The sequence below is a fragment of the Saccopteryx leptura genome, chromosome 4 (genome assembly GCF_036850995.1).
Source record: "Saccopteryx leptura isolate mSacLep1 chromosome 4, mSacLep1_pri_phased_curated, whole genome shotgun sequence".
NCBI lineage: Eukaryota > Metazoa > Chordata > Mammalia > Chiroptera > Emballonuridae > Saccopteryx > Saccopteryx leptura.
In genome coordinates, this window is record NC_089506.1 from 192,640,946 (window position 1) to 192,664,157 (window position 23,212).

Here is a 23,212-nt window from a genome sequence, read left to right on the forward strand (position 1 = left end):
TGAATGCAGATGCTCCTGGAGACGTGCAGAAGCACCAGGAAGACAGGACGTGGTAAAGAAAGGCAAGTTCCAATGCCAGTCGGGGCAGCATTTTTTCCCAGAGTGGAAGGCTATGACTCCTGTCTCTCTGGGCTTCCTGTAACCCGGTGAGTGACTCCTGCACGCTAGCTGGCCACCGGGGCCATTGTCTTCTGACACAGCCTGGCCAGCAGACCTGCCATCTGCAGGAGGGAGTTCACACCTTCTGCTATCTTCATGTGAGTGTATCCAATTTCCTGAAAAAACAAAGAGACAAAACAAAAACAATCAAATTTAAAGATGGTTAATTAGCGGGGGAGGAATTTATTTTTTAAAATCTGTACTAACGGTTTACTCAAAATTGAGGCAATGACCTCAGAATCCAACTAGAAAATGAACTCTAAGTTGTCATGGATTATGTTTAACTGAAGTCCAATGTATTTCTTAAAAGGATGTTGATTTTTCTTTGTAAGATACTGTTAAGAAAATACAAAAAAAATATAAAAAGTGAGGCAATATTAAAAAGTTTATAAAGCACATATCCGATAAAAGACTCGCATCCAGAATATATAAAGAACTCTTAAAACTCAATAATAAGAAACAACCCAGCCTGGCTAGGCGGTGGCTCAGTGGATAGAGTGTCGGAATAGGATGCAGAGGACCCAGGTTCAAAACCCCAAGGTTGACAGCTTGAGCGCAGGCTCATCTGGTTTGAGCAAGGCTCACCAGCTTGAGCCCAAGAGTCACTGGCTTGAGCACGGGGTCACTCACTCTGCTGTAGCCCCCAGGTCAAAGCACATATGAGAAAGCAATCAATGAACAACTAAGGTGCCGCAACAAAGAGTTGATGTTTCTCATCTCTCTCCCTTCCTGTCTGTCTGTCCCTATCTGTCCCTCTGTCTCTGTCACAAAACAAAACAAAACAAAACAAAACAAACAAACAAACAAAAAACTGGGTAGATTTCAACAGATGTTTCATCAAAGAAGATTTTGGATGGCAAATAAGCACATGAAAAAGTGCTCATTAGTTACTGGGAAATGCAAATTAAAGCCATTAGGTACCACTACATACCTATTAGACTGGCTCTGGAAAACCAACTGAGCATTCCAAGTGCTGGCTGGGACGTGGGTCAGCTGAAATGCTCACACCCTGCTGCTGGCATACAGAATGCTCCAGCCACTTTAGAAAAGTTTGGCAGTTTCTTATAAAGTTAAACTTACACTTACCTTTCAACCAAGCAATCTCACCTCCACACAGTGGAATATTACTGAGCAATAAAAAGGAATGATCCACTGATACTCGCAGCAAAAACAAGAACAAATCCAAAATGCATTCAGCTAAGTGAAAAAAGCCAGACTTGCCTGGCCTGTGGTGGCGCAGTGGATAAAGCGTCGACCTGGAACGCTGAGGTCGCCGGTTCAGAACCCTGCACTAGTCTGATCAAGGCACATAAGGGAGTTGATGCTTCCTGCTCCTCCTCCCTTTCTCTCTCTCTCATACTCTCTACTCTCTCTCCTCTCTAAAATGAATAAATAAAATTAAAAAAAAAGAAAGAAAGATAAAAGCCAGATTCAAAAGCCTACATTCCTGCACGATTCCATTTGTATGACATTCTGGAAAACTCTGTCCCCCAAACAGAAGTAGATCAGTGGTTTCCAGGTTCTAGAGGGAAGAACTGACTACATACAGGCACATAAATTTGAGGGGATTAGAGAGTTGTGTTTACATGACTGAATGATTTTGTTAACAGAATGCATCTAAGAGGCTAAATTTTACTCTGTATAAATTATACCTCAATTAATCTGACCTTAAAGATGAACAAACAAACAAATCTCTAATGAAGGTCATCCTAGCCCTGGCCGGGTAGCTCAGTTTGTTATAGCATTCTCCCATATGCCAAGGTTGTGGGTTCAATCCCCAGTCAGGGCACACACAAGAATCAACCAGTGAATGCATAAATAAGTGGAACAATAAATCGATGTTTCTCTCTCTCTTTAAAATCAATAATTTTTTTTTTAATATATAAAAAAGAGAGAGTCATCCTAAGGAACAGTAGGTCCCTGAGCAGAACTGGCTTAAACAAACTTCTGGCCCCCAAGGCAAGCAGCCAGCGCCTCCATCGATGTTGGGGACACTCACTGAGCATCTTCTTGGTGTCAGGCCTGTGAGTAAAACAAAGAAAACCACAGCGTGGCCCGCATTCTTGAGGAGAGAGGCATGGCCATATTCACTGACCTTAATAAACTCCAGTTTCAAGTACTCTGCCATTTGGAAAGTTTTACACACTCGAAAAATGTTTCCAATGATGTCTTCTGGTGAATAGCCAAGATGCCACAGGTGAGCAAGAATCTAGACAAAAGAGGACACGATGAGGCTGCTGAATTCTAAAAATGACAAGGGTACTCAGGGGAAATGAGGTTAAGGCCACACCAGTCTTGGGCCTGTCACACTGCTGGGAGTGGACAGAGCACCTTAGAAAACTCAGGTGATTCTGAGAATCAGCTGAACACCATGGAGCTGGTGGGCCATGCCCTATATCAGTGGTCCCCAATCTTTTTTGGGCCACGGACCAGTTTAATGTCAGAAAATATTTTCACGGACCGGCCTTTAGGGTGGGACGGATAAATTTATCACATGACCGAGACAAGCGTCAAGAGTGAGTCTTAAACAGATGTAACAGAGGGAATCTGGTCATTTTTAAAAAATAAAACATCGTTCAGACTTAAATATAAATAAAACAGAAATAATGTAAGTTATTTATTCTTTCTCTGTGGACCGGTACTGGCCTGTAGCCCGGGGGTTGAGGACCACTGCCCTATATATCATGTGGGGACAATTTAATTTTTCCAGCAGGCAGAAATATAATATTGCAAATATTTTAAAATGTATTGCAAAGTCTACTATCAACCCCAAGGGACCTTACACACTTTATCAATCATCCCCGTAGACCTCAGGGTGGAAGCAGCGGACCCTGTATCCGCCATGCTTTCCCCAGCTTTCTGCCCGAGTTCTATCGCACCGCAGCGGGGCGGGCTGAACACATCCTGGCCAGGGCAGACACTGCAGCAGTGGTCTCGGCCTCCTGCTCCTCACTCCCCACTCCACCCCATCGGGACTGCGGGGGCCGCAGTCAGCTGTTTCTCCCTTTGCTTCGGCATCTGGGGTACATTCCGGGGCTGGGGCAGCTCTGTGTGCCCAAATCTGAAGGCTTCCTTCAGGCCCCCCAGTGAACCAGTCTGGATGCCTGGGGCCCTGCCTCAGTCTCCCTGCCTTGCACTCATTTCACATGAGATCTAGCCCGGCCCTCCACTCAGTCAACTTCTAGCCTAACTTGGTGGTGGCAGGGAAACCCACTGTGTCAGACCAGTGGCCTCAGATCACACCATTGCCACCCCTGTGGCTTGAGGGTCACTTGAACCCCAATGGTGCCCGCTGGAACCTACTCCCAGGACCAGACTATCATTAGGCCAGAAAGCCCTCCTGGCTGACAGGGACCCAGGATGCCTACCCCCAAGTTCCTGGGAGGATGAAGCGGAAATCTCCCCTTAACAGAGAAAGGTGGCTTCCCTGCAAAGTAAGGAGTTAGGCTGGTCTTCCTCAGGTGTTCGGTGGACAAACTCCTGTTTCAGAGAATATCAGTATAGTGCAAAAACATGATTTTAAACTTCAGGTCTGCTATTTTAAACAGTGTGATGCCGAGAGGGGAATGTAGCCTCTCGCGGTTTTCTCATGTGCAGGGTGCACAGCTCCTGGCACCGTTTGAAGAGTGAGGAGGAGAGACACACTGAGTCCCAGCTCAGGGAGCTCCCCCAGCTCCACCCAAGGACGGGGAAGGTCCCCGGCAGGCATCGGGGTGGGGAGCACACCTTGTAGGCTTCGTCGATGTTGGCGTTCACGCAGTGCTGGATCATCTCCTTCACCAGCAGCGGGTGTGGCTCGTCGCAGACCTGACCAAACCGAGAAGACGCGTCAACAGCTGCGGGGCCACCTGAGGGGCGCCCCTGACACATCACCTTCCGCACAATCTATGCAACCAACCCTCAACTTTTTTTTTTTTTTTATCAAATTCTCCAGCAAACAGAAACAGGTTGGAGAAAGCCCCTCAGCACCAAACAAGTCACTAAATAATAGGGGGAACAGATGTGGACCGACTGTAGCGAGGAAGGCTTTTACAGCATGTTACCAATTTTCCAACAGAAGATGAATGAACAAGGGCCACTGAGGAATCTCTGCTGGGCGGGGCGGGGGGGGGGGGGCAGCTCTGAAGCCATTGTAAGTCACATCTCAGAGCCCAGAACCACTTAGAAGCCACTTGAGCCTTGGGAGGGCCCTGCCCGGATAGCACAGTTGGTGAGAGCATCATCCCAAAGCGCAGAGGTTGCTGGTTCGATCCTGATCAAGGCCCACACAGGAACAGACTGATGTTCCTGTCTCTCTCTCTGGCCCTCCTTTCCTCTCTCTAAAATCGATAAAATAAACATTAAAAAAAGAAAAAAAGACTTGTGAGGTCTTTGGGCTGGTCCCTCGGGAACCACCGTTGGCTCCCCCCCCCCCACCTCAGCCACCCTGAAGAGCAGCCTCTGCTGGGGGCTGGGGAAGCTCTCCCCAAGCCCACAGGCTGCCCCTGCCACGCCCCCTTTCGCCTTAGAGCCCACCTTCTAGTGCAGTCTCAGCACCTGAATCTAAGTGAAAGCTTTCTGATATCTCAAGACAGTGCCTACACTGGCCCTTGGCCTTCTCTTCCCAGTTCAGCTAACTTCCCTCAGAAGTCCTGATTTCCAGAACCCTCAAGGCTGTGCTCCAGGAGGAGACAAGCCCTTAACTGTCACTATGGGTGACTAAACAAGTTCCCTTCGTGTCCTTGAATATACATCACTGCCAAGGTCTAAGCAGAGGGCCTCAGCACAGCTTTCTTTACTAAAAACTTGGTAAGAAAGAGCTACCGATGGAACACACGGACAGCCCTACCCAATTCTTACCCCCAAATAAGGGGAATAGCAAACACCAAGCTGCTGGATGTGGAAGTTTTCAAAAGTATTCCCAAAACAGTGGTGCAGTGGATAGAGCGTCTACCAGGGACGCTAAGGGCCCAGGTTCGAAACCCCGAGTTTGCCGGTTTGAGCATGGCAATCATCATGATCCCAAAGTCACTGGCTGAGGAAGGGGTCCCTGGCTGAGGAAGGGCTCACTGGCTGAGGAAGGGGTCACTGGCTCGGCTGGAGCTCCCCCTTCCCCAGCCAAGGCACAAATGAGAATTCAATCAGTGAATAACTGAAGTGCCACAACTGAGTTGATGCTTCTCATCTTTCTCCCTTCCTGCCTGTCTCTCTCTCAGCAAAAAAAAAAAAAAAGTAATCCCCAAATAAAAATCCTTTGCCAATATGGAAGTGAGATTTCTGCCTTGGCTTTGCAGAGCTCTGATATCCTCCGGGCACAGGAAGTGCTGAAGGAAAGTCCCAGGCGGGGGCCAGAGCCTGAGCAGGAAAGTGCTGTGCTCCCTCCTGGCCCCCAGCAGCCAGGGTCTCGCCTGAGCTCGTCTCCTCAGCCACAGATGCTGATGAGAACACCCAGGAGAGGGGCGCTGAGAGCGCCGGGGCCCACAGGGGAGAGCGCCGGGGCCCACAGGGGAGAGCGCCAGGGCCCGGCCGGACATAGTGGGCAGCACTTGTACTCGCTGCGCACTGGGGAATCCCAAAGGCCCTCCCAACTCTGCGGTGTGGGCGGAGGCTGGGCAGGCCCCCACCCGCCGAGGGCAAGCCCCACAGCAGTGGCACCGTGTCTGGCCCCTTCCATCCAGCGCTGTCCCACCTCCACTCCACTAGCGCCTGCCAGTCAACACTGCTTTTGCAGACTGTGATGCCCAAGCCAGCTTTTGTACCTTGAACACGTTCTCACTGTTAATGAAGCCGAATCCCGAGAAAGTCGACTGCAGGTTGTTCAAGGCCTGTGGAGGAACAGACACACGTCCAGGGAGGTGTTCAGGCTCGGCCCTTCCCCATCTCCCTTAGCTGAGCGCCCTCCTGGCAAGGCTGCTCTCAATCAGCCCAAGGCCCCAACAGCGTGTGGGTCAACGTTCCCCACTCTGGCTCTGCTCGGCTCTGTGCAGCGGTCACTCCTCTCCTCCCCCTAAAGGGGCACAGCAGGCCCAGGTGGCCTGCGCCTCAGTGGCAGTGAGTGCACACACCTGCCTCATGTCTCCCTGGGCGGTGAAGATAATGGCTTCCAGACCATCGTCCGTGTACTGCACCTTCTCCTTCTCGATCACGTTCATTAACCTTGCCAGGATCTGGGCGTCGGTCAGCTTCGTGTAGCGGAGAACTGCGCACCGGGACTGAATGGGCTCTGAAGGAGACAGGAGGAGAGTGAGGCTCCCCTGGCCAGTGGTGGCGCCACCCTGCTGGCTCTCCAGTTACTCAGAAGCAGCTGCACAGCCCAGCCATGCTCTCTACCCAGCAGTTGCTCACCAGTGACTGAGTCATTGAGGCTAAATTTCAAAATATCAACTGATAAGCAACAAGTTGAGGCCTCAGCCAGCACTGTCTTGGACAGCCTTGGCTGGCCACAGTTTCCAGAATGGAAAGATTCTCCAAGATGGAGGCATCCACGTGCCGCCGCCCACATGTGAGCCAGTGTGGGCCCAGGCAGACGCCAGGTCACTGTGTGTGCTGAACATCAGAGCCCTTCTGGGCAGGTCACGTCCCAGCCAGTCAGGTAAGCACAAGACATCTGTGTGGTTTCTTTAAAGAGCCACAGGAGCCTGACCCAGTGGTGGCGCAGTGGACAGAGCATTGCACTGAGACGCAGAGGACCCAGGTTAGAAATCCCGAGGTCGTCGGCTTGAGTGCAGGCTCATCCAGCTTGAACGTGGGCTCACCAACTTGAGCATGGGATCACAGACATGACCCCATGATCACTGGATTGAGCCCAAAGGTTGCTGGCTTGAGCAAGGGGTCACTCGCTCTGCTGTAGTCTACCCACCCCTCATCAAGGCACATGTGAGAAAGCAAATCAATGAACAACTAAGGTGCCACAACAAAGAATTGATGCTTCTTATCTCTCTCCCTTCCTGTCTGTCCCTAGCTGTCTCTCTCGCTGACTCTCTGTCTCTGTCCAAAAAAAAAAAAAAAAAGAAGAGCCACAGGAAGTTCTGACCACAGGCAGGGCTGAGAATCACTAGACTGCTAGACTGATGGATACAGAACTCCGGAAGCTGTCCTTGAGCCTCGGCATAGATTATGACAACAGCTCCTCCAAGCCCCAGTTTGGTCTCTCTGCTGCCGCACTGGCCTTTCTCAGAATGTTTTGCTGTCACCCCTCCCTGCTAAGGCAGACCCTTTGACCACCCCCTAACGCTACAGTGTACTTCATCACTCACCCTTTTGTGCCTCACCTGTCTCTACCCTCCTAATTCCACGCCTGCTACCTCATCTCTCCTGGAACAGAGACCCTGCATTTCCTGAAGGGCTCCTGCCACCCAGGATGTCCTTTCCTCCGGTGTTTTTCCCATTAAATCCCAACCATCACTGAAAGCTCCTCTCAAACCCCTCCTCATGGAGCCAGCCCAGATCTCCCCAGCCTGCAGCGGCCTCTCCTTTGTTCATACAGTGTTCAAGGAATGTGTTCCTCATAGCTGATTTGCATTAAAGAAACCAGTTACACGCTGGATGGCTCGGTTGGTTGGAGCATCCTCCCAAAGCACAGAGGTTGCCAGTTTGATCCCTGGTCAGGGCACATATAGGAATGGCTTGATGTTCCTGTCTCTCTCCTGCTCTCTCCTTTCCTCTCTTTAAAATCAATAAAATCAATAATAAAAAGGAAGGAAGGAAGGAAGGAAGGAAGGAAGGAAGGAAGGGAGGGAGGGAGGGGGGAGGGGGGAGGGGAGGGAGGGAGGGGGAAGGGAGGGAGGGAGGGAGGGAGGGAGGGAGGAAGGGAGGAAGGGAGGAAGGGAGGAAGGGAGGAAGGAAGGAAGGAAGGAAGGAAGGAAGGGAGGAAGGGAGGAAGGGAGGAAGGAAGGAAGGAAGGGACCAATTACCTCCCCAGGTTGGGGGATGCAATGGATAAATATTATGATAAAGAATATTATGATAAAGTAGTGGCTCTTCAGAGCCTCTGTTTACCAGGATATGAGGAGATATAAACAAGAAAGTTACAACACAATAAAGCAGGGCCTTGACAGAGGTTTCTAGGAACAGGTCTGGGAACCCCGACCACAGTGATCATCAACTCAGCCTGGTGAAGGACAGCTTCTCACTGGAGATGAGTTCTGAGCTGGGTTTTTAGGCTGGAAAGGCAGAAGGAACAGCACACTCAAAGGCAAGAGTGATGAGAGGGGCCGGGGATTCGGGGAAGGGTGAGACGTCGAGGCTACAGTGCACGGAGTGAAAGGAGACAACAGCGCACAGGGAAGGGGAGACAGTGAGGACACACCTGGAGCAAGGGAAAGGGGTCGGAGTTTGAGACACTGGGGAGGGACCACGGTGAATTTGATTTTGGGGAGGGGCTGGCTTGGTGGTCAGCAGACAGAGAAGGACCTGGGTGGGTCAGGGCTTGCTGTTTGGGAGCCCCTCTCCTATCTGCTAAGCTCCTGGAGGGCAGGGACAGAGCCTCACACAGATCTGTAGCCTCCGCTGTGCCCGGTGCTGAGCAGATGCTGCATATGTTTCGGGCCTAGTGGATGAGACTTTTCCAACAGCAGCTTTCCTAAGAGTTAGTCCATCTCAAGTTACCTGAAAGCAGGAAGCCTCAAAGCTGAACCTTATTTGCATATATGGTTAATCAGTACAGACAAGAGAAAGATCAATTAGAAACTGAAGTCTGTATTTTTTTTTTTTACAGAGACAGAGAGAGAGAGTCAGAGAGAGGGATAGACAGGGACAGACAGACAGGAACAGAGAGATGAGAAGCATCAATTATTAGTTTTTCGTTGCGCATTGTGACACATTAGTTGTTCATTGATTGCTTTCTCATATGTGCCTTGACCACGGGCCTTCAGCAGACTGAGTAACCCCTTGCTCGAGCCAGCGACCTTGGGTCCAAGCCGGTGGGCTTTTTGCTCAAACCAGATGAACCCACACTCAAGCTGGTGACCTTGGGATCTCGAACCTGGGTCCTCGGCATCCCAGTCCGACGCTCTATCCACGGCGCCACCGCCTGGTCAGGCTGGAGTCTGTATTTTAAAGCAGGGTGGTTAACTCTTTGTGGAAAATTTCTGGCAGACTGACATCTGAAAAACACTGTTTTAATGCAATTAATATTCCAACTACACTAGAAGTTTCCTTTAGTCGATTTTTATCTTTTGAGAACTTCCAAAAGCTGAATTCACAGAACTTAAATACATATCAGAATAAGGCAGCCATGGCCTTCCTCAAAGAAAGTATATCTCCCTCTACCTGTATGACTCCAGGAACCAGTGAGATTAGGCTACTAAGTTTTAAAAATCAACTCTGCAGCAATTTGATCTTCCTCTAATGTTAAGAAATAAATTCCTTTAGAGATTTCACTTACATTTGCTATTTCCCTTTAGAAATTAAAAAATAACCCCAGCCTGACCAGGCGGTGGCGCAGTGGATAGAGCGTTGGACTGGGATGCAGAGGACCCAGATTCGAGACCCTGAGGTCACCAGCTTGAGTGTGGGCTTATCTGGTTTGAGCAAAGCTTACCAGCTTGGACCCAAGGTCGCTGGCTCAAGCAAGGGGTTACTTGGTCTGCTGTAGCCCTTCGGTCAAGGCACATATGAGAAAGCAATCAATGAACAACTAAGGTGTAGCAACAAAAAACTAATGATTGATGCTTCTCATCTCTCTCCGGTCCTGTCTGTCTGTCCCTATCTATCCCTCTCTCTGACTCTCTGTCTCTGTAAAAAAAAAAAAAAAAGACTCATTTCTACATTACAAGGGGCCACATTACTTGAAATAAACCAAATAACATTAAAAAAAATAGAAACTCCAATGCTGTGTGCATCACAATTACTTTCATAAAAAGGGAGGGCCAGAGCTTTCTCCACCTAGTGCCATTTCAAATCAGTGCAACTCATTAACACACGGCCCTATGCAAAATGCACTGGGGAGGTGTCTCTAAGCATAATATCGCCCCTGCCCTCAGATTTGTCTCACCTCTGGCTAAGAAGACAAGCTACATACACATCCATCAATCAAGAACTTTTAGCAGTTTCCCCCACCACACCTCTGATGTCTTGAAGATAGAGAATATTTCTCATTAAACTTTGTATGCTCTGTACTAATGGTACCCGACACCAGCTGAGAACAGAGTAAATGCTTGTTGAATGAATGGCTGAATAAATCAATGAACAAACAATGACTATCTAGGGAAGGTAAAAGGACATAGAGGATTTCTGGTAACACGAAGAGCCCGCCAACTTTCTAGGGGTATCTCGGTTGGTAACCTGCTTGTCTGCAGCAGCGCACAGCAGCCTGGGCGGAGAAGGGGGAGTCAGAGGGCCGAGTTCACACAGACTGCGGTTTAGCAGGGCAGATGCGAGGCCAGGACAGCGGGACAAGAGAGCTGTGAGGAACGGTGAGAGAGAGAGAAAGCTGGACTGTGCCCGCAGTCTGCATCAGAAGGGGAAGGATGTGAAACCACCAGGAAGTTGAGATGCTCAGATGGGATGGCTCAAAGCACTGAGGAAACAGATTGAAGGGAAGGGGCGGGACGGAAGGAGGGAGGGAGTTGAGGGAAGGAGGGAACTAAAAGGACAAATGCCAGGTCAGAAAGAAGATTCACATATACAGTTTCAAAGGTGAGGCAATTCCTGGTAATAACCAAGTCTGGCGTGCAGACACAGTGCATGCCAAGTACTCAGACACACAGAAAGCGCAGGAGCATGTCTGGAGACAGGCAGTGACTATGACACTGTGCACAGGATATCAACATGTCACATGTGTCTGTGATGGTGCAAGAGTCAGAAAGATGTGGGTTCCAGTCCCAGCTCTTCTACTTGCTGCACGACTTTGGGCAAATTACTCAACCTCTGGGCTCCAGTTTTCTCATCTCTAATGTGGAGCTAATAATACTTCTGCAAATAATTCTATAAGATTAAATGAAAAAGTTGATTATACAGGATAGTGCTTGGCTCACAACCGGCAACCACAAAGCCCCTACTCTTCTGCTGCTAGAAGCCAAAAATGAACACCATGTGGACCCCAAGCTACCCAGAGCTGCCCCTCACCTATGATTTTATCCGAAGCATTACAAGCCAGAGCAAAGCGAGTCGTTTTGGAATAGATCTCCATGGTTCTCCTCAAGGCTTGCTGGGCTCCATCAGTCATGCTGAGAAGAAAAACGTAAGAGTGCAGTTTACAACTGTGACCCAGGGCCCCGTGGACACAAATCCCTCCCTACCGAGCCTGGGAACCCTGGCTCCTCAGTAAGCATGCTCAGACTCTCTGCAGGACCCCGTCCGGGTCTTACACAGGCAGGCTGCACACAGGCATGGAGCAGAGACTCTGGGGCCAGGCTGCCTGGGTTCACCCCGCAGCTCCTTCACCTGCTAGTTTTGGGGCCACAGGCCAATTATCTGAGCCTCAAGGTCATCACCTATAAGGAGATAATGATACTGCCTACTTCAGAGGTTTGTGATGAGAACTGAATGAGACAATAACATAGAGAGTGTTCAGCAGTGTGCTGGGATAATGTAAATGCTTACCTATAAGTGCTCAATGAAGGTTAACTGCTATTATTGCTGTGCTACAGTAAGACAGATTAAGGGGCATCGAACTACGGACTATAATACGGCAATTACAAACTATGTTCCCAGTAAGATTATAATAACATGGAACACTGCTTTAACATAAAAGGAGCCTGACCTGTCGTGACACAGTGGATAGAGCATTGACCTAGAATGCAGAGGTCGCTGGTTGGAAACCCTAGGCCTGCTCGATCAAGGCACATATGAGAAGCAACTACTATGAGTTGATGCTTCCTGCTCCTCCCCCCTTTCTCTCTCTCTCCTGTCTCTGAAATCAACAAATAAAATCTTCACAAAAAAAATTAAAAGGAAAAGCCAGGATATAAAAATTATATAATCTCAACAACGTAAAAATACACAGTACAGAAAAAGAAAATAAAGCAAGACATTAACATTTTCTAAATTTTCTTCAAAGAATGAGTTACTGGTTTCCTTTAATATCATTTAAAACTTTTCATTTATACTGGTAATGGCTGTATACCATTGTGAATGCACTAAATGTCACTGAATTATACACTAAAATGGATAAAAAATTTGTTATGTGTATTTTACCACAATAAAACAAAGTGACATCTAAATCATTCTTACTATAAGTGATGCTGGAAAAAACACATTAATATTTGTCTTAGACAAACGTTTGTAAGTTACTTAATTAAAATGGGGTTAGAGCTCTGGCTCCCTATTCAATTGCTTTTGAAGATAAGCAAATATACCACAAAAGTACAAAGGTTGGAGCTTTTTCTCTGGATTTAATAAAGCTCAGTAAGAGATTTAGAGATCAAGGTCAAAATGTTTGGCAAAGCCCCCTACCTGTCGGCTTCATCCAGGATGATGATCTTGTGTCGCCCTTTGGGAAGAGTGACTTTCTGTTGGGCAAACATTTTGATTTTGTTCCTCACAACATCAATGCCCCTGAAACAATGAGCCAGAATTTAACTGCCACCCTTCTGAGACAAATTCAGTTACCTTCATGGGAACTTTTAACCCTCATACATTATCACTGACCCAATTTTAGTTTTTCAGTTTCCTTTTTTAGCAATTTTAACTATAAGAACTGAAATTTCGGCCCTGGCCGGTTGGCTCAGTGGTAGAGCGTCGGCCTGGCGTGCAGAAGTCCCAGGTTCGATTCCTGGCCAGGGCACACAGGAGAAGCGTCCATCTTCTTCTCCACCCCTTCCCCTCTCCTGTCTCTCTGTCTCTCTCTTCCCCTCCCGCAGCCAAGGCTCCACTGGAGCAAAGTTTGCCCTGGCGCTGAGGATGGCTCTGTGGCCTCTGCCTCAGGCGCTAGAATGGCTCTGATTGCGGCAGAGCATCGCCCCCTGGTGGGCGTGCCGGGTGGATCCTGGTCGGGCTCATGCGGGAGTCTGATTGCCTCCCTGTTTCCAGCTTTGGAAAAATACCAAACAAAACAAAACAAAACAAAAAAACTGAAATTTCATTACTTTTATTCCTTCTTTGAGGTCTTCAGAAAAACAAAAAAACTTACTATTTAAAATATTATGAAACTCATTTTATCGTGTAATTACATGGGTCCACTGAATCACTTTATAATCAGATATATTTTAAGGTCTAAGTGATCTTATTCTTTCTATATCTTGAAACTGTTTGGTGTTTCATTGTCTTAGTAATTATTTCATTGTTACTCATCAATTATTCCCAACTATGCTAAAAATAACTGAAATAATAAAACAGAAGGAAGGAATTGCCTAGAAGAATAATGCAATAATGGAGGGAAAATACTGTTACTATTGTCTTATCCTTCATTTTTTTGTGTTGTTTGAGGTACCGCGTTGTCTTTTTAGAAGACATAAAAGGAAGTTCAGATACACCGTCTTTGCTCTCTTTTTTAAAGTTTTCATTGACCACAACTAAAAAAATCAGAGCTTTTCATTTTCCACCCACAATGTCAAAGAGAAAAAAAATGACAGGAAGATGCTTCACAATTAGACAAATCAGAAAATGACTACAGAGAAACACATAGCACTCGAGACTTCAATGATGGTGAAGTGATCAGACAGGCAACACAGCCGACCATGTTTCCTCAGATGCCAAAATCCTAGATGCATTTTCTCAAACTTAAGAATTAAGAAGTGTGCTCGCTTTGACAGCATATCTATGAAAACTGGATGACACAGAGAAGATTAGCATTGCTCCTGCACAAGATTAACATGCAAATTCATGAAATATTCCATATTTTTAAACTCATTAAGTTCTGGGGATATAATACACAGCAGAGTGAATACAGTCAATAATACTGAATAACCTGGTACAGTGCCAGATGATTACCAGACTTACTATGGGGGTCACTTCATTAGGTATATAAATGTTGAATAACTTACTGTACACCTGAAACTGATATAATATTGTATATTAACTGTTATTTTAATAAAAAGTGAATTTAAAAAAAAGAATCAAAGAGTGAACAATATATTTCTAAGGACAAAAACTAAATATATTTTCATCCAGTTCGTCACTCAACAAGAAGGACTTCATTCCCCAATATCCTATGATAAGAACTTGGACATTCTGTTTTGATAAAAAACTATGTGACAGTATTCTTTCATTTTTTATGACATGTGTAGACCAACACTTATACAGTACCGGTTGTAAGTGATCAAAAGCTGAAGGCAGGTTTGTACATAAACTTGATTGGAAGGAAACAAATGATATGGAAATGGAAAACAGTTATTGTATTGAGCATTCAAATAGGTGTTTATAAATCTAAAATTGAAAATATTTTGCAATGATGAGCCATTCTTTCTTCAACAAAATTATGAGCCATCAGTTTTCAAAAATAATAGTTTGATGATGCAAGTGCAAGAAGAACAGAGGTAATGAAAAGAATCAGCATTAATAAAATGGATTGATTATAGGCTTATTCCTGACAGCTGGTGAGAAGTTAGTTGCATTCCAAGGACACTGCCTATATCAAGTACTGTATACATGGAATCTTCCACAGCGCCACCACCTGGTCAAATATACATAGATCTTCAACACTAAGACAATGCCAAAGAGTAGAGAACTATATCCTCAAGGAATAATGAAAGACAGACTTTGAAGACCTTTTATTTAACATGTGCTCATTTTACAATCCTCTAGTATTTCATAGCTAGAAAGTAAACTGGTGCCCTGACCGGGTAGCTCAGTTGGTTAGAGCATCATCCCGATATGCCAACATCCCCGGTCAGGGCACACACAAGAATCAACCAATGAATACATAAATAAGTAGAACAACAAATTGATGTTTCTTCCTCTCTCTCTCTCTCTCTCTCTAAAAATCAATAAATTAATTTTTAAAATATTAAAAGTAATAAATAAATAAATAAACAAGCCACTAGGATGGCTACTGACAACCACAAACCAGAAAACAACAAGTGTCTGAGAGGCTGTGAAGAAACCGGAACTCTTGAGCACTGCTGAGGGGAACGCAAAAAGATGTGGCCACTATGGAAATCAGCATGGATGTTCCCCAAAAATTAAACACAGAATTACCAGATGTAACCCAGCAATTCTAAGTACATATCCGAAAGAATTAAAAGGAGGGTTTTGAAAACATATCTGTGCAGCCGTGTTTATACAACAGTAGCATTTTCACAATATCCAGAAGATGAAAGCGGCAGCATATATACAAAAGATGAAAGCAGGCCCTGGCCGGTTGGCTCAGCGGTAGAGCGTCGGCCTGGAGTGCGGGGGACCCAGGTTTGATTCCCGGCCAGGGCACATAAGGAGAAGCGCCCATTTGCTTCTCCACCCCCACCCCCTCCTTCCTCTCTGTCTCTCTCTTCCTCCCGCAGCCAAGGCTCCATTGGAGCAAAGATGGCCCGGGCGCTGGGGATGGCTCCTTGGCCTCTGCCCCAGGCGCTAGAGTGGCTCTGGTCGCAACATGGCGACGCCCCAGAGGGGCAGAGCATCGCCCCCTGGTGGGCAGAGCGTCGCCCCTGGTGGGCGTGCCGGGTGGATCCTGGTCGGGCGCATGTGGGAGTCTGTCTGACTGTCTCTCCCTGTTTCCAGCTTCAGAAAAATACAAAAAAAAACAAAACAAAAAACAAAAAAAAAAACAAAAAAAAACCACAAAAGATGAAAGCAACCAAGTATCTGTTGATGGATGAATGAACAAGCAAAATGTGAGGTGGGCTAGCCTTACCAAGGGATATAATTCAGGCTTAAAAAGGAAAGAGTCTGACAGGTGCTACAATATGGATGAACCTTGGGGACACTGTGCTAAGTGAAATAAGCCAGTCACAGAAAGACAACTATTGGATGAAACCACTTATGTGAGGCCTCTATAAGAGTTAAGTTCATATAGATACAGAGGTAGAATGGTGCTTGCCAGAGGCAGGGGGAGGGGGAGTGAGTAGAGTTTCAGTTCTGCAAGGTGAAAAAGTTCCAGAGATTGGCAGCACAACGTGAATATACTTAACACTACTGAACTGTACACTTAAAAATGAGATGGCCAATTTTACGTCATGTGTATTTTACCACAGTTAAAAATAATACATTAAATTTCCATTATAAACTCTAAGCCGTCAAGTCAAGTACCTATGATGCGTCCGCGATGAGAAAGCAATTCTCATTCTCTTTCACTGGGAAGATAACGATTAAAAGAAAATGCAAGGCTGGCCAGGCAAGCTCCGTGGACAACACAGAGCGGGGGGAAAAAGGCTGCTTCTATAACAATTCAAAATGTAAAACATGCTTGGTCTTCAGTCCTAACTCCCAGACGTACCTGTCATTTGAGGCATTGAGCTCCAAAACGGCATCCTTGAGAGCGGGGCCCAGAAGGGCTCGTGCCAAACACAGGATGCTGGTAGTTTTGCCAGTTCCTGGGGGGCCCTAGGAATGAGAGCTCCAGTCAGTGCTTCGAGCCATAGAATGAACTTAACAGAGCTCCTGATCTGCTGTCCACCACTTCCTGTACCTGCCTCCCCCTCGAATCCTCGACCCTAACCCACGGCACACACCAAATCAACACAGCAACCAACGCACAGGCCGCCTGACCAACACAGGTGAAATGTTTTCCTTTGCAGAGGGGTAGGTAAGAGCTCTGGTAGTAACAGGCCTCTCTGAAGAGGAAGCTCTGCGCACAAGAAAGCACTTCAGAGAGAAGCAAAAATGAGACTTCAAGATGTCCACCAGGGCCAGGACTGAGTACTTACAGCAATGATAATATTGGGCACATTCCCTTCTCGTGCAAAGACCTGAAGGAAGAAATGTTCATTAAAACTGGTTAACCTGTAAACCTTAAGGAGCCAAACCTCCCCAGCCACACAGGCCTGTGTAATAAACGTGGCCACAAACTTCTCCTTATGGATGCCCCACAGAACTCCCATCTCAGCATATTCACAAGTGAATTCATTTTTGTCTACAAACCTGAGGCCCCATCCACATTTCCCCTTCCACGGACGATCAACGCCATCAACCCTATCACCCAAGCCAGGAACAAGGAGGTCACTGTCATCCTTGACTTGACCTTCCTCCTCACCCCACACAGCCCCTTAATTACACCGGTTTAGTCATTCCTAGTCTCCCTGCCTCTAATCTAGCCCCACCTCAATCCACTTCCCTTACTGTAACCAAAACCAATTTTCTCAAACACATATCTAATTAAAACAGTGTTACCTGCCTGAAACCCTTAGATGACTCCTCACTCCCCTCATCACAAAACCCAAACTCTTTTTTTTTTTTTAACTTTTTATTTTTATTTTTAATTTTAGAGAGAGGACGGAGAGAGAGGGAGAGACAGGAGCATCAATCTGTTCCTGACCGAGAATCGAATCGTCAACCTCCAGGCTTCAGAATGAGGCTCTAACCAACCGAGCCATCTGGTCAGGGCGCAAAACCCAAACTCTTAAACATGGCCCATGAGGCCCTGCCCAGTCTAAATCCTGCCAACCTCACCAGCTCATTTCTCCACCCCACAACACACGTACTGCACTATTCCCATCAGATGGCATTACCTCCCACCCCTTAAGAACAAGCCAAGCTTTTTCACCTCCGGGCCTTTGCACATGCTATTCCTGCTACCTCTATTTTCTCCACCCCTCCCTTCCAAGTCTGGCTAACTCCCACTCAAGCTTTGGTTTCACTTCTTGCACTTGGGAATGAAGATACTGTCAGGTTAGCTCCTCCCTAAACTCTTCCCATGTGCTCCCACAGCCCCCCATACCTCCTCCAGCAGAGTGCTTAGCACATTGCCTGATGGCTCTAATGCTGCCCATCAGACTAATAATTTTACTCAGGCAGGAATCATGTCTATTCTGTTCACCTTCATATCAATAGGTTCTAACACTGCACCATATCTGGCTCAGAGAACATACTTAAATGTTGTAAAATAAATTAATTTGTAAAATAAACAAATATCTCATTAGCTATTAAAGTCTATGCCCCAATTACTACAGAGACTGTCTCTGTCATGTCTCGAATAGCTGGGCCTCTTGATTCTGCCTAAAGACCTTTATGGCTAGAAATTCAAAGCTTGCTGTAGTGCTAAACATTTCTGCCTGCCCGTTTTGAAGCCAGCTGCCTTGTCACTTAGTCCCTCTAGATGGGGTTGGCAAACTGGTGAAAGGGGCATGGAGCAAGTGGGGGTAATACAGTCTGAGGTCCATTTTTATAAGAACCTTAGCTAAAAATGGCTTTCACTTTTTCTTTTTCTTTTGGTGACAGAGACAGAGAGAGACAGATAGGGACAGACAGACAGGAAGGGAGAGAGAAGAGAAGCATCAATTCTTTGTTGCAGCTCCTTAGTTGTTCAATGATTGATTTCTCATATGTGCCTTGACCGGGGGCTACAGCAGAGTGAGTGACCCATTGCTCGAGCCAGCGACCTTGGTCTCAAGCCAGCGACCTTGGGCTTCAAGCCAGCAACCTTTGGGCTTAAGCTAGAAACCATGGGGTCATGTCTATGATTCCACACTCAAGTCAGCGACCCTGCACTCAAGCCGGCGACCTTGGGGTTTCAAACCTGGGTCCTCTGCATCCCAGTCTGATGCTCTATCCACTGTGCCACCGCCTAGTCAGGCTCACATTTTTTTTAAAGCAAGAGAGAGACAGAAAGAAAGAGAGAGAGAGAGACAGACAGCAAGGGAGACTAGAAGCATCAACTCATATATGTGGCTCCTTAGTTGTTCATTGATTGCTTCTCATGTGTGCCTTGACAGGGTGGGGTGGGCTCCTGCCGACCTAGTGACCCCTTGCTCAAGCTAGCAACCTTGGGCTCAAGCCAGAGACCATGGGGTCATGTCTATGATCCCATGCTCAAGCCGTTGACCCCATGCTCAAGCTGGTGACCTCAAGCTGGCAAGCCCATACTCAAGCTGGATGAGCCTGCACTCAAGCCGGTGACTACAGGGTTTTGAACCTGGGTCCTCAGCATCCCAGGCCAACGCTCTATCCACTCCGTCACCACCTGGTCAGGCACTTCCACATTTTTTAAAGATTGTTTAAAAAATGAACAAAGAATATTTGTCAGTAGATACCTATTGCAAAAAGTCTAAGGTATCTATTAACTGGCCTTTACAGAAAGGGTCTGCCACCCTTGCTCTTGAAGAATATAAGTCTGATAATCCCTCTCCAATAAGCCAGCCCTTTAAACATCTGAAGTTACCCCCACTTCTAGTCATCTCCAAACTGAATGCCTCCCATTCCCTCAACTCTTCTGGATCTGTGGTTCACCCCATCCCCCACCTTAGCTGTCCTCCTCCAAATGCTTTGAGCTTATCAAGACACAATAATGTGATACAAGTTCATCTATAAAAAAATCACCCACCTCCAGCCTGCTCACAGTGTCTTCATTCCCAACAACCTCATTCAACTTTACCGGTCTATATTTCTCAACCCTGTTTTTAAGAAAAAAGCATAAAGATGTTGACATAGCTATTTTCATTCTACACAAAAGGGTAGCAATCTTGAGAGCTTTGTCGGGTGATATATTCAATAAAAATACACCAAATGGCTGCAGGTTTTCAATTTAAGGGGGTGCGCAACTGCCATTTGAAAGTTATATGCATGAAAATTACACACCAGAGGCTTCAAACCCACCACAGCACAGAAATACCTGTTGTTGCTGGAGAAGGGCCAGAGCAGGCCATCTGGACCGATGTGACACTGTGCAGCAACACAGTCTGCCTGTCACAACAGAGGTCCAGCACACACAGCACTGACATCATTTGATCTGACAGACACTGGTACATCCAAGTCCCCTTCTCATCTCTTACCTACCAGTTTCTGCAGACCTGGCGAGATGCACAGCAGGGCTGGCTAGACAGAAACCATAGGACTATCCTGTGACCCTATGTGGAATGGACAGGCTAGTGGCCTAGTCAGACCACTACTATGATACTTCTCTCTTTTAAATAAATAAGCAGGCTATGCTATGCAAGAAAATGACTTTCTTCAGTGAGAATAGAAGTGGCAGTAAATTTGAAATGATTTGACAGTCAGGACTTCCTCTGTCCTTTACAATACGCCTTAATTTATTTATTTTAAAAACATTTTATTTATTGATTTTAGAGAGAGGAAAGGGGGAAAGAGAGAGAGAGAGACGGGAACATTGAACTGTTCCTGTATGTCCCTTGACCAGGGATCAAACCAGCAACCTCTGCACTTCAGGACAATGCTCTAATCAACTGAGCTACCCAGCCAGGGCTATTCCTTGATTTATTATGCAGGTACTGGTTGTGCTCCAGAAGCAACAGCATGCAGAGAAGCTTGTTTCTCATATACTACAGGAAATAAAGAGAAAGCTCTCCTCCTAGACCAGCAGATGGAGCATGCTTATTCCTACTTGTTTATTCTTCATATCCAGTCCCTTCCAGATGCTAAACACTGTGAAAGGAGTTAGAAATCTCAAGGGCAGGAAAGCAGAAGATACAGAGATAAGTAAGACATAGTTATTGCTCTGAAGGGCTTTCCCAATGGCAGGGAGGTAGAACTTAGCCAAGTCCTACTACAATGCTAAACTTGTTATAGAAATCAAGAGCTAGAAGGCCCTGGCTGGGTTGCTCAGTTGGTTAGCATCATCCAGAAACACCAAGGTTCCAGGCTCGGTCCCCGATCAAGGTACATACAAGAATCAACCAATAAATGCATAAATAAGTGGGACAACAAATCAGTATTTCTCTCTTTCTCTCCTTTCCCCTTTCTAAAACAAACAAACCAACCAAGAGTTGTGGAAGCCCAGAGGAGGAAGAGAATCACCACCTGGGAATATTACGAGCTTAAATTTGAGCCGGACTTTGAACAAGGCAAAGACACTCCTCTTCAGGATCTTCATAGCTTCCTTTATCTGAAAGTTTTCTCCACAGTCATATGTCTTACTCCCTGAGTTCAGGTCTTTGTTCAAATGTCATCTCATCAAAGGCCTTCCCTGAACACCATAGCTATTTACTCCACAGCACTTTTCACCATCAAATATACATCTACTTATTATTTTACTTTGTCTTTCCCTATCAAATGGAAGCTCCATGACAGCAGAGTTTGTTTTGTATACTTGAAGTATCCTAAGTATGTAGTGTTGTGCATGAAAAATATAATGCCAGCCACATAGGTCATTTTAAACTGAGAGCCACACTGAAAAAGATAAAATGAACAAAAAGCAGATGAATAGTTAATTTTTTTTAATTTATTTTATTTTATTTATTCATTTTAGAGAGGAGAGAGAGACAGAGAGAGAGAAGGGGAGAGGAGCTGGAAGCATCAACTCCCATATGTGCCTTGACCAGGCAAGCCCAGGGTTTCGAACTGGCGACCTCAGCATTTCCAGGTCGACGCTTTATCCACTGTGCCACCACAGGTCAGGCCTAATTTTTTATAATATAATTTACTGAACCTCACATATTCAAAATATTGTCATTCTAAACATGTAATCAATATAAAAGTCACTAAGTTTTTCTGAATATTAAGTTCTCAAAATCCAGGTGTATATTGTACACTTAAAGACCATCTCAATTCAGACTGGCCTCATTTCCAGGGCTTAACAGACTCGTGTGGCTAGTGGCTGGGGACTGCATAGTGCAGCTGTAGATATTCCAATAAACTATACAGGCTCCATTTAGGTGTCTGTTCTCATCAAGAAGAGGGGTGGGCTACAGAAATAGGAACACACAGAGGACAGCGTGTAAACTGTTACACGTGCCCTGGAGAGTTCTGAGAGGTGCTCACAGGTGGTGGGACCCAAGGGGAGAGTCCGCCCCACACCTGTGCCAGGGGCAGGTGACTTCCCAAGTCACCACTTCCTCTCAGCTATCCAGGATGCTGCTATTTAACAGGAGCAAGCCACGGAAAGGAAGCGGGTGCCTTCCACAGCCCGTAATTCCGAACCTGCATCCGACGCTTCCCGCCAAGTGACCATCGGAGTCGCCCCCGTACTAGCGCAGAGCGGGTGATCACAGTGGACTGCTAGGATCATATTTAGCAATGTCCAGATCGACAGTCCGCTTCCAGATGTCAAATCAGCCACTCTCGACCCCAGGTGGGCTCAGCGACCCACGTCCCTCGCCCTCTTCAAATAATAATCTCCTGGACGCCTCCCTGAAGGCTACAGCTCCGCTCAGGTGCCCGGGACCGAGCTCCCGACCCTGGGTTCCCCTGGGACACGACCCACCCCTTGCCCATCTACCACCCCAGAGCACCCATCACTTATGGCCTGGGCCCTCACCACGGCAGCTCGTAGTGGCCAGCGCTGCTGGGGGCCTTGCTGGGGGCCCGGCCAGGGTCCTGGGCCCCGAGCTCTTCCGCGCCACCACGGATCTCCTGAACCTCCATTCTCCCGCTGCCCCTTCCCGCCGCCCGAGGCCCCGCCCCATTGTGTCATGACGCAAGTCCCGCCCCGGGGACGCTAGGGATACGGAATCCGAGCGGAAGCCGGGCGGCTCCCCTTTTCTGCGCCTGCGCAGAGGACACTAGCGTGGCGAGTAGCCTGTTGCTAGAGACCGCGGTTGCTATGGGAGAGCTGGCGTTGGGCTTGGGAGAGGAAGGCCAGACCCGACTGCGTTACCTTCGGAGAAGGCAGGTAGCTCCCTCCAGGAAGGGACGTTCGCAGTTTTCGTCTTTGTGTGACTTGTTGGAAGGCCCTCTCCTCGTGTCCCGTAGAACAGTTGAGCCAGATGGGGCCGCGCGCCGGGTTGTGCTGCCCGGTGCGTAGAGGAGCCTATGGATGGTCCGTCCAAACGCATTACCCGGCGGCGGATACGAACAAGGACTGAGTGAGGTCCAGACATGCTGGGTGGCAGAAAGCCGACGTCTGGAACCTACCGGTGCCCGGTTTTACCCGATTGCTCAGAATGTTCCCATGCAATACCAGCTTCCTGCTGATGGGCTCCTGCGTGCGCCCTGGAACTTGACTTCTATTAACAGGAAATTTCTCACGATGCTGCAAGATGGGAATTGCTCCCATTTTGCAGAGGAGACAACTATCCACTCTGTAAGATGTGACTCAGTTACATTTCAGAGAAATACGTACTTCATATTCAAGGTGATTTGAGCATTC

At 47.0% G+C, this 23,212-nt stretch overlaps 1 protein-coding gene and 1 non-coding gene across 2 annotated transcripts; one reads left to right on the plus strand and one right to left on the minus strand.

Annotated features, from left to right (window-relative positions):
• Positions 1 to 106: 106 nt before the first annotated feature.
• Positions 107 to 22,514, minus strand: RFC2 (replication factor C subunit 2). Its single transcript, XM_066382410.1, has 11 exons — positions 22,382 to 22,514; positions 19,493 to 19,562; positions 16,881 to 16,922; positions 16,451 to 16,557; positions 12,535 to 12,636; positions 11,206 to 11,306; positions 6,204 to 6,361; positions 5,898 to 5,963; positions 3,886 to 3,966; positions 2,255 to 2,368; positions 107 to 275 (listed from the first exon to the last, which is right to left on the minus strand). Exons 1-11 carry the CDS (start codon positions 22,486 to 22,488, stop codon positions 165 to 167), a joined length of 1,059 nt encoding a protein of 352 aa, XP_066238507.1. The 5' UTR covers positions 22,489 to 22,514; the 3' UTR covers positions 107 to 164.
• LOC136404642 (U6 spliceosomal RNA) lies at positions 13,817 to 13,922 on the plus strand. The gene has a single exon (XR_010751362.1). It is a non-coding gene; the product is annotated as a U6 spliceosomal RNA (small nuclear RNA).
• Positions 22,515 to 23,212: the final 698 nt, after the last annotated feature.

Coding starts and splice junctions, on each gene's coding strand:
- RFC2 (XM_066382410.1), bottom strand. CDS start 22,488: ATGGAGGTTCAGGAGATCCGTGGTGGCGCGGAAGAGCTCGGGGCCCAG. Junction 16,558..16,880: donor TGCCCAATATTATCATTGCT/GTAAGTACTCAG, acceptor TCTCATTCCTAG/GGCCCCCCAGGAACTGGCAA. Junction 6,362..11,205: donor TGCTTCGGATAAAATCATAG/GTGAGGGGCAGC, acceptor TGTCTCCTTCAG/AGCCCATTCAGTCCCGGTGC.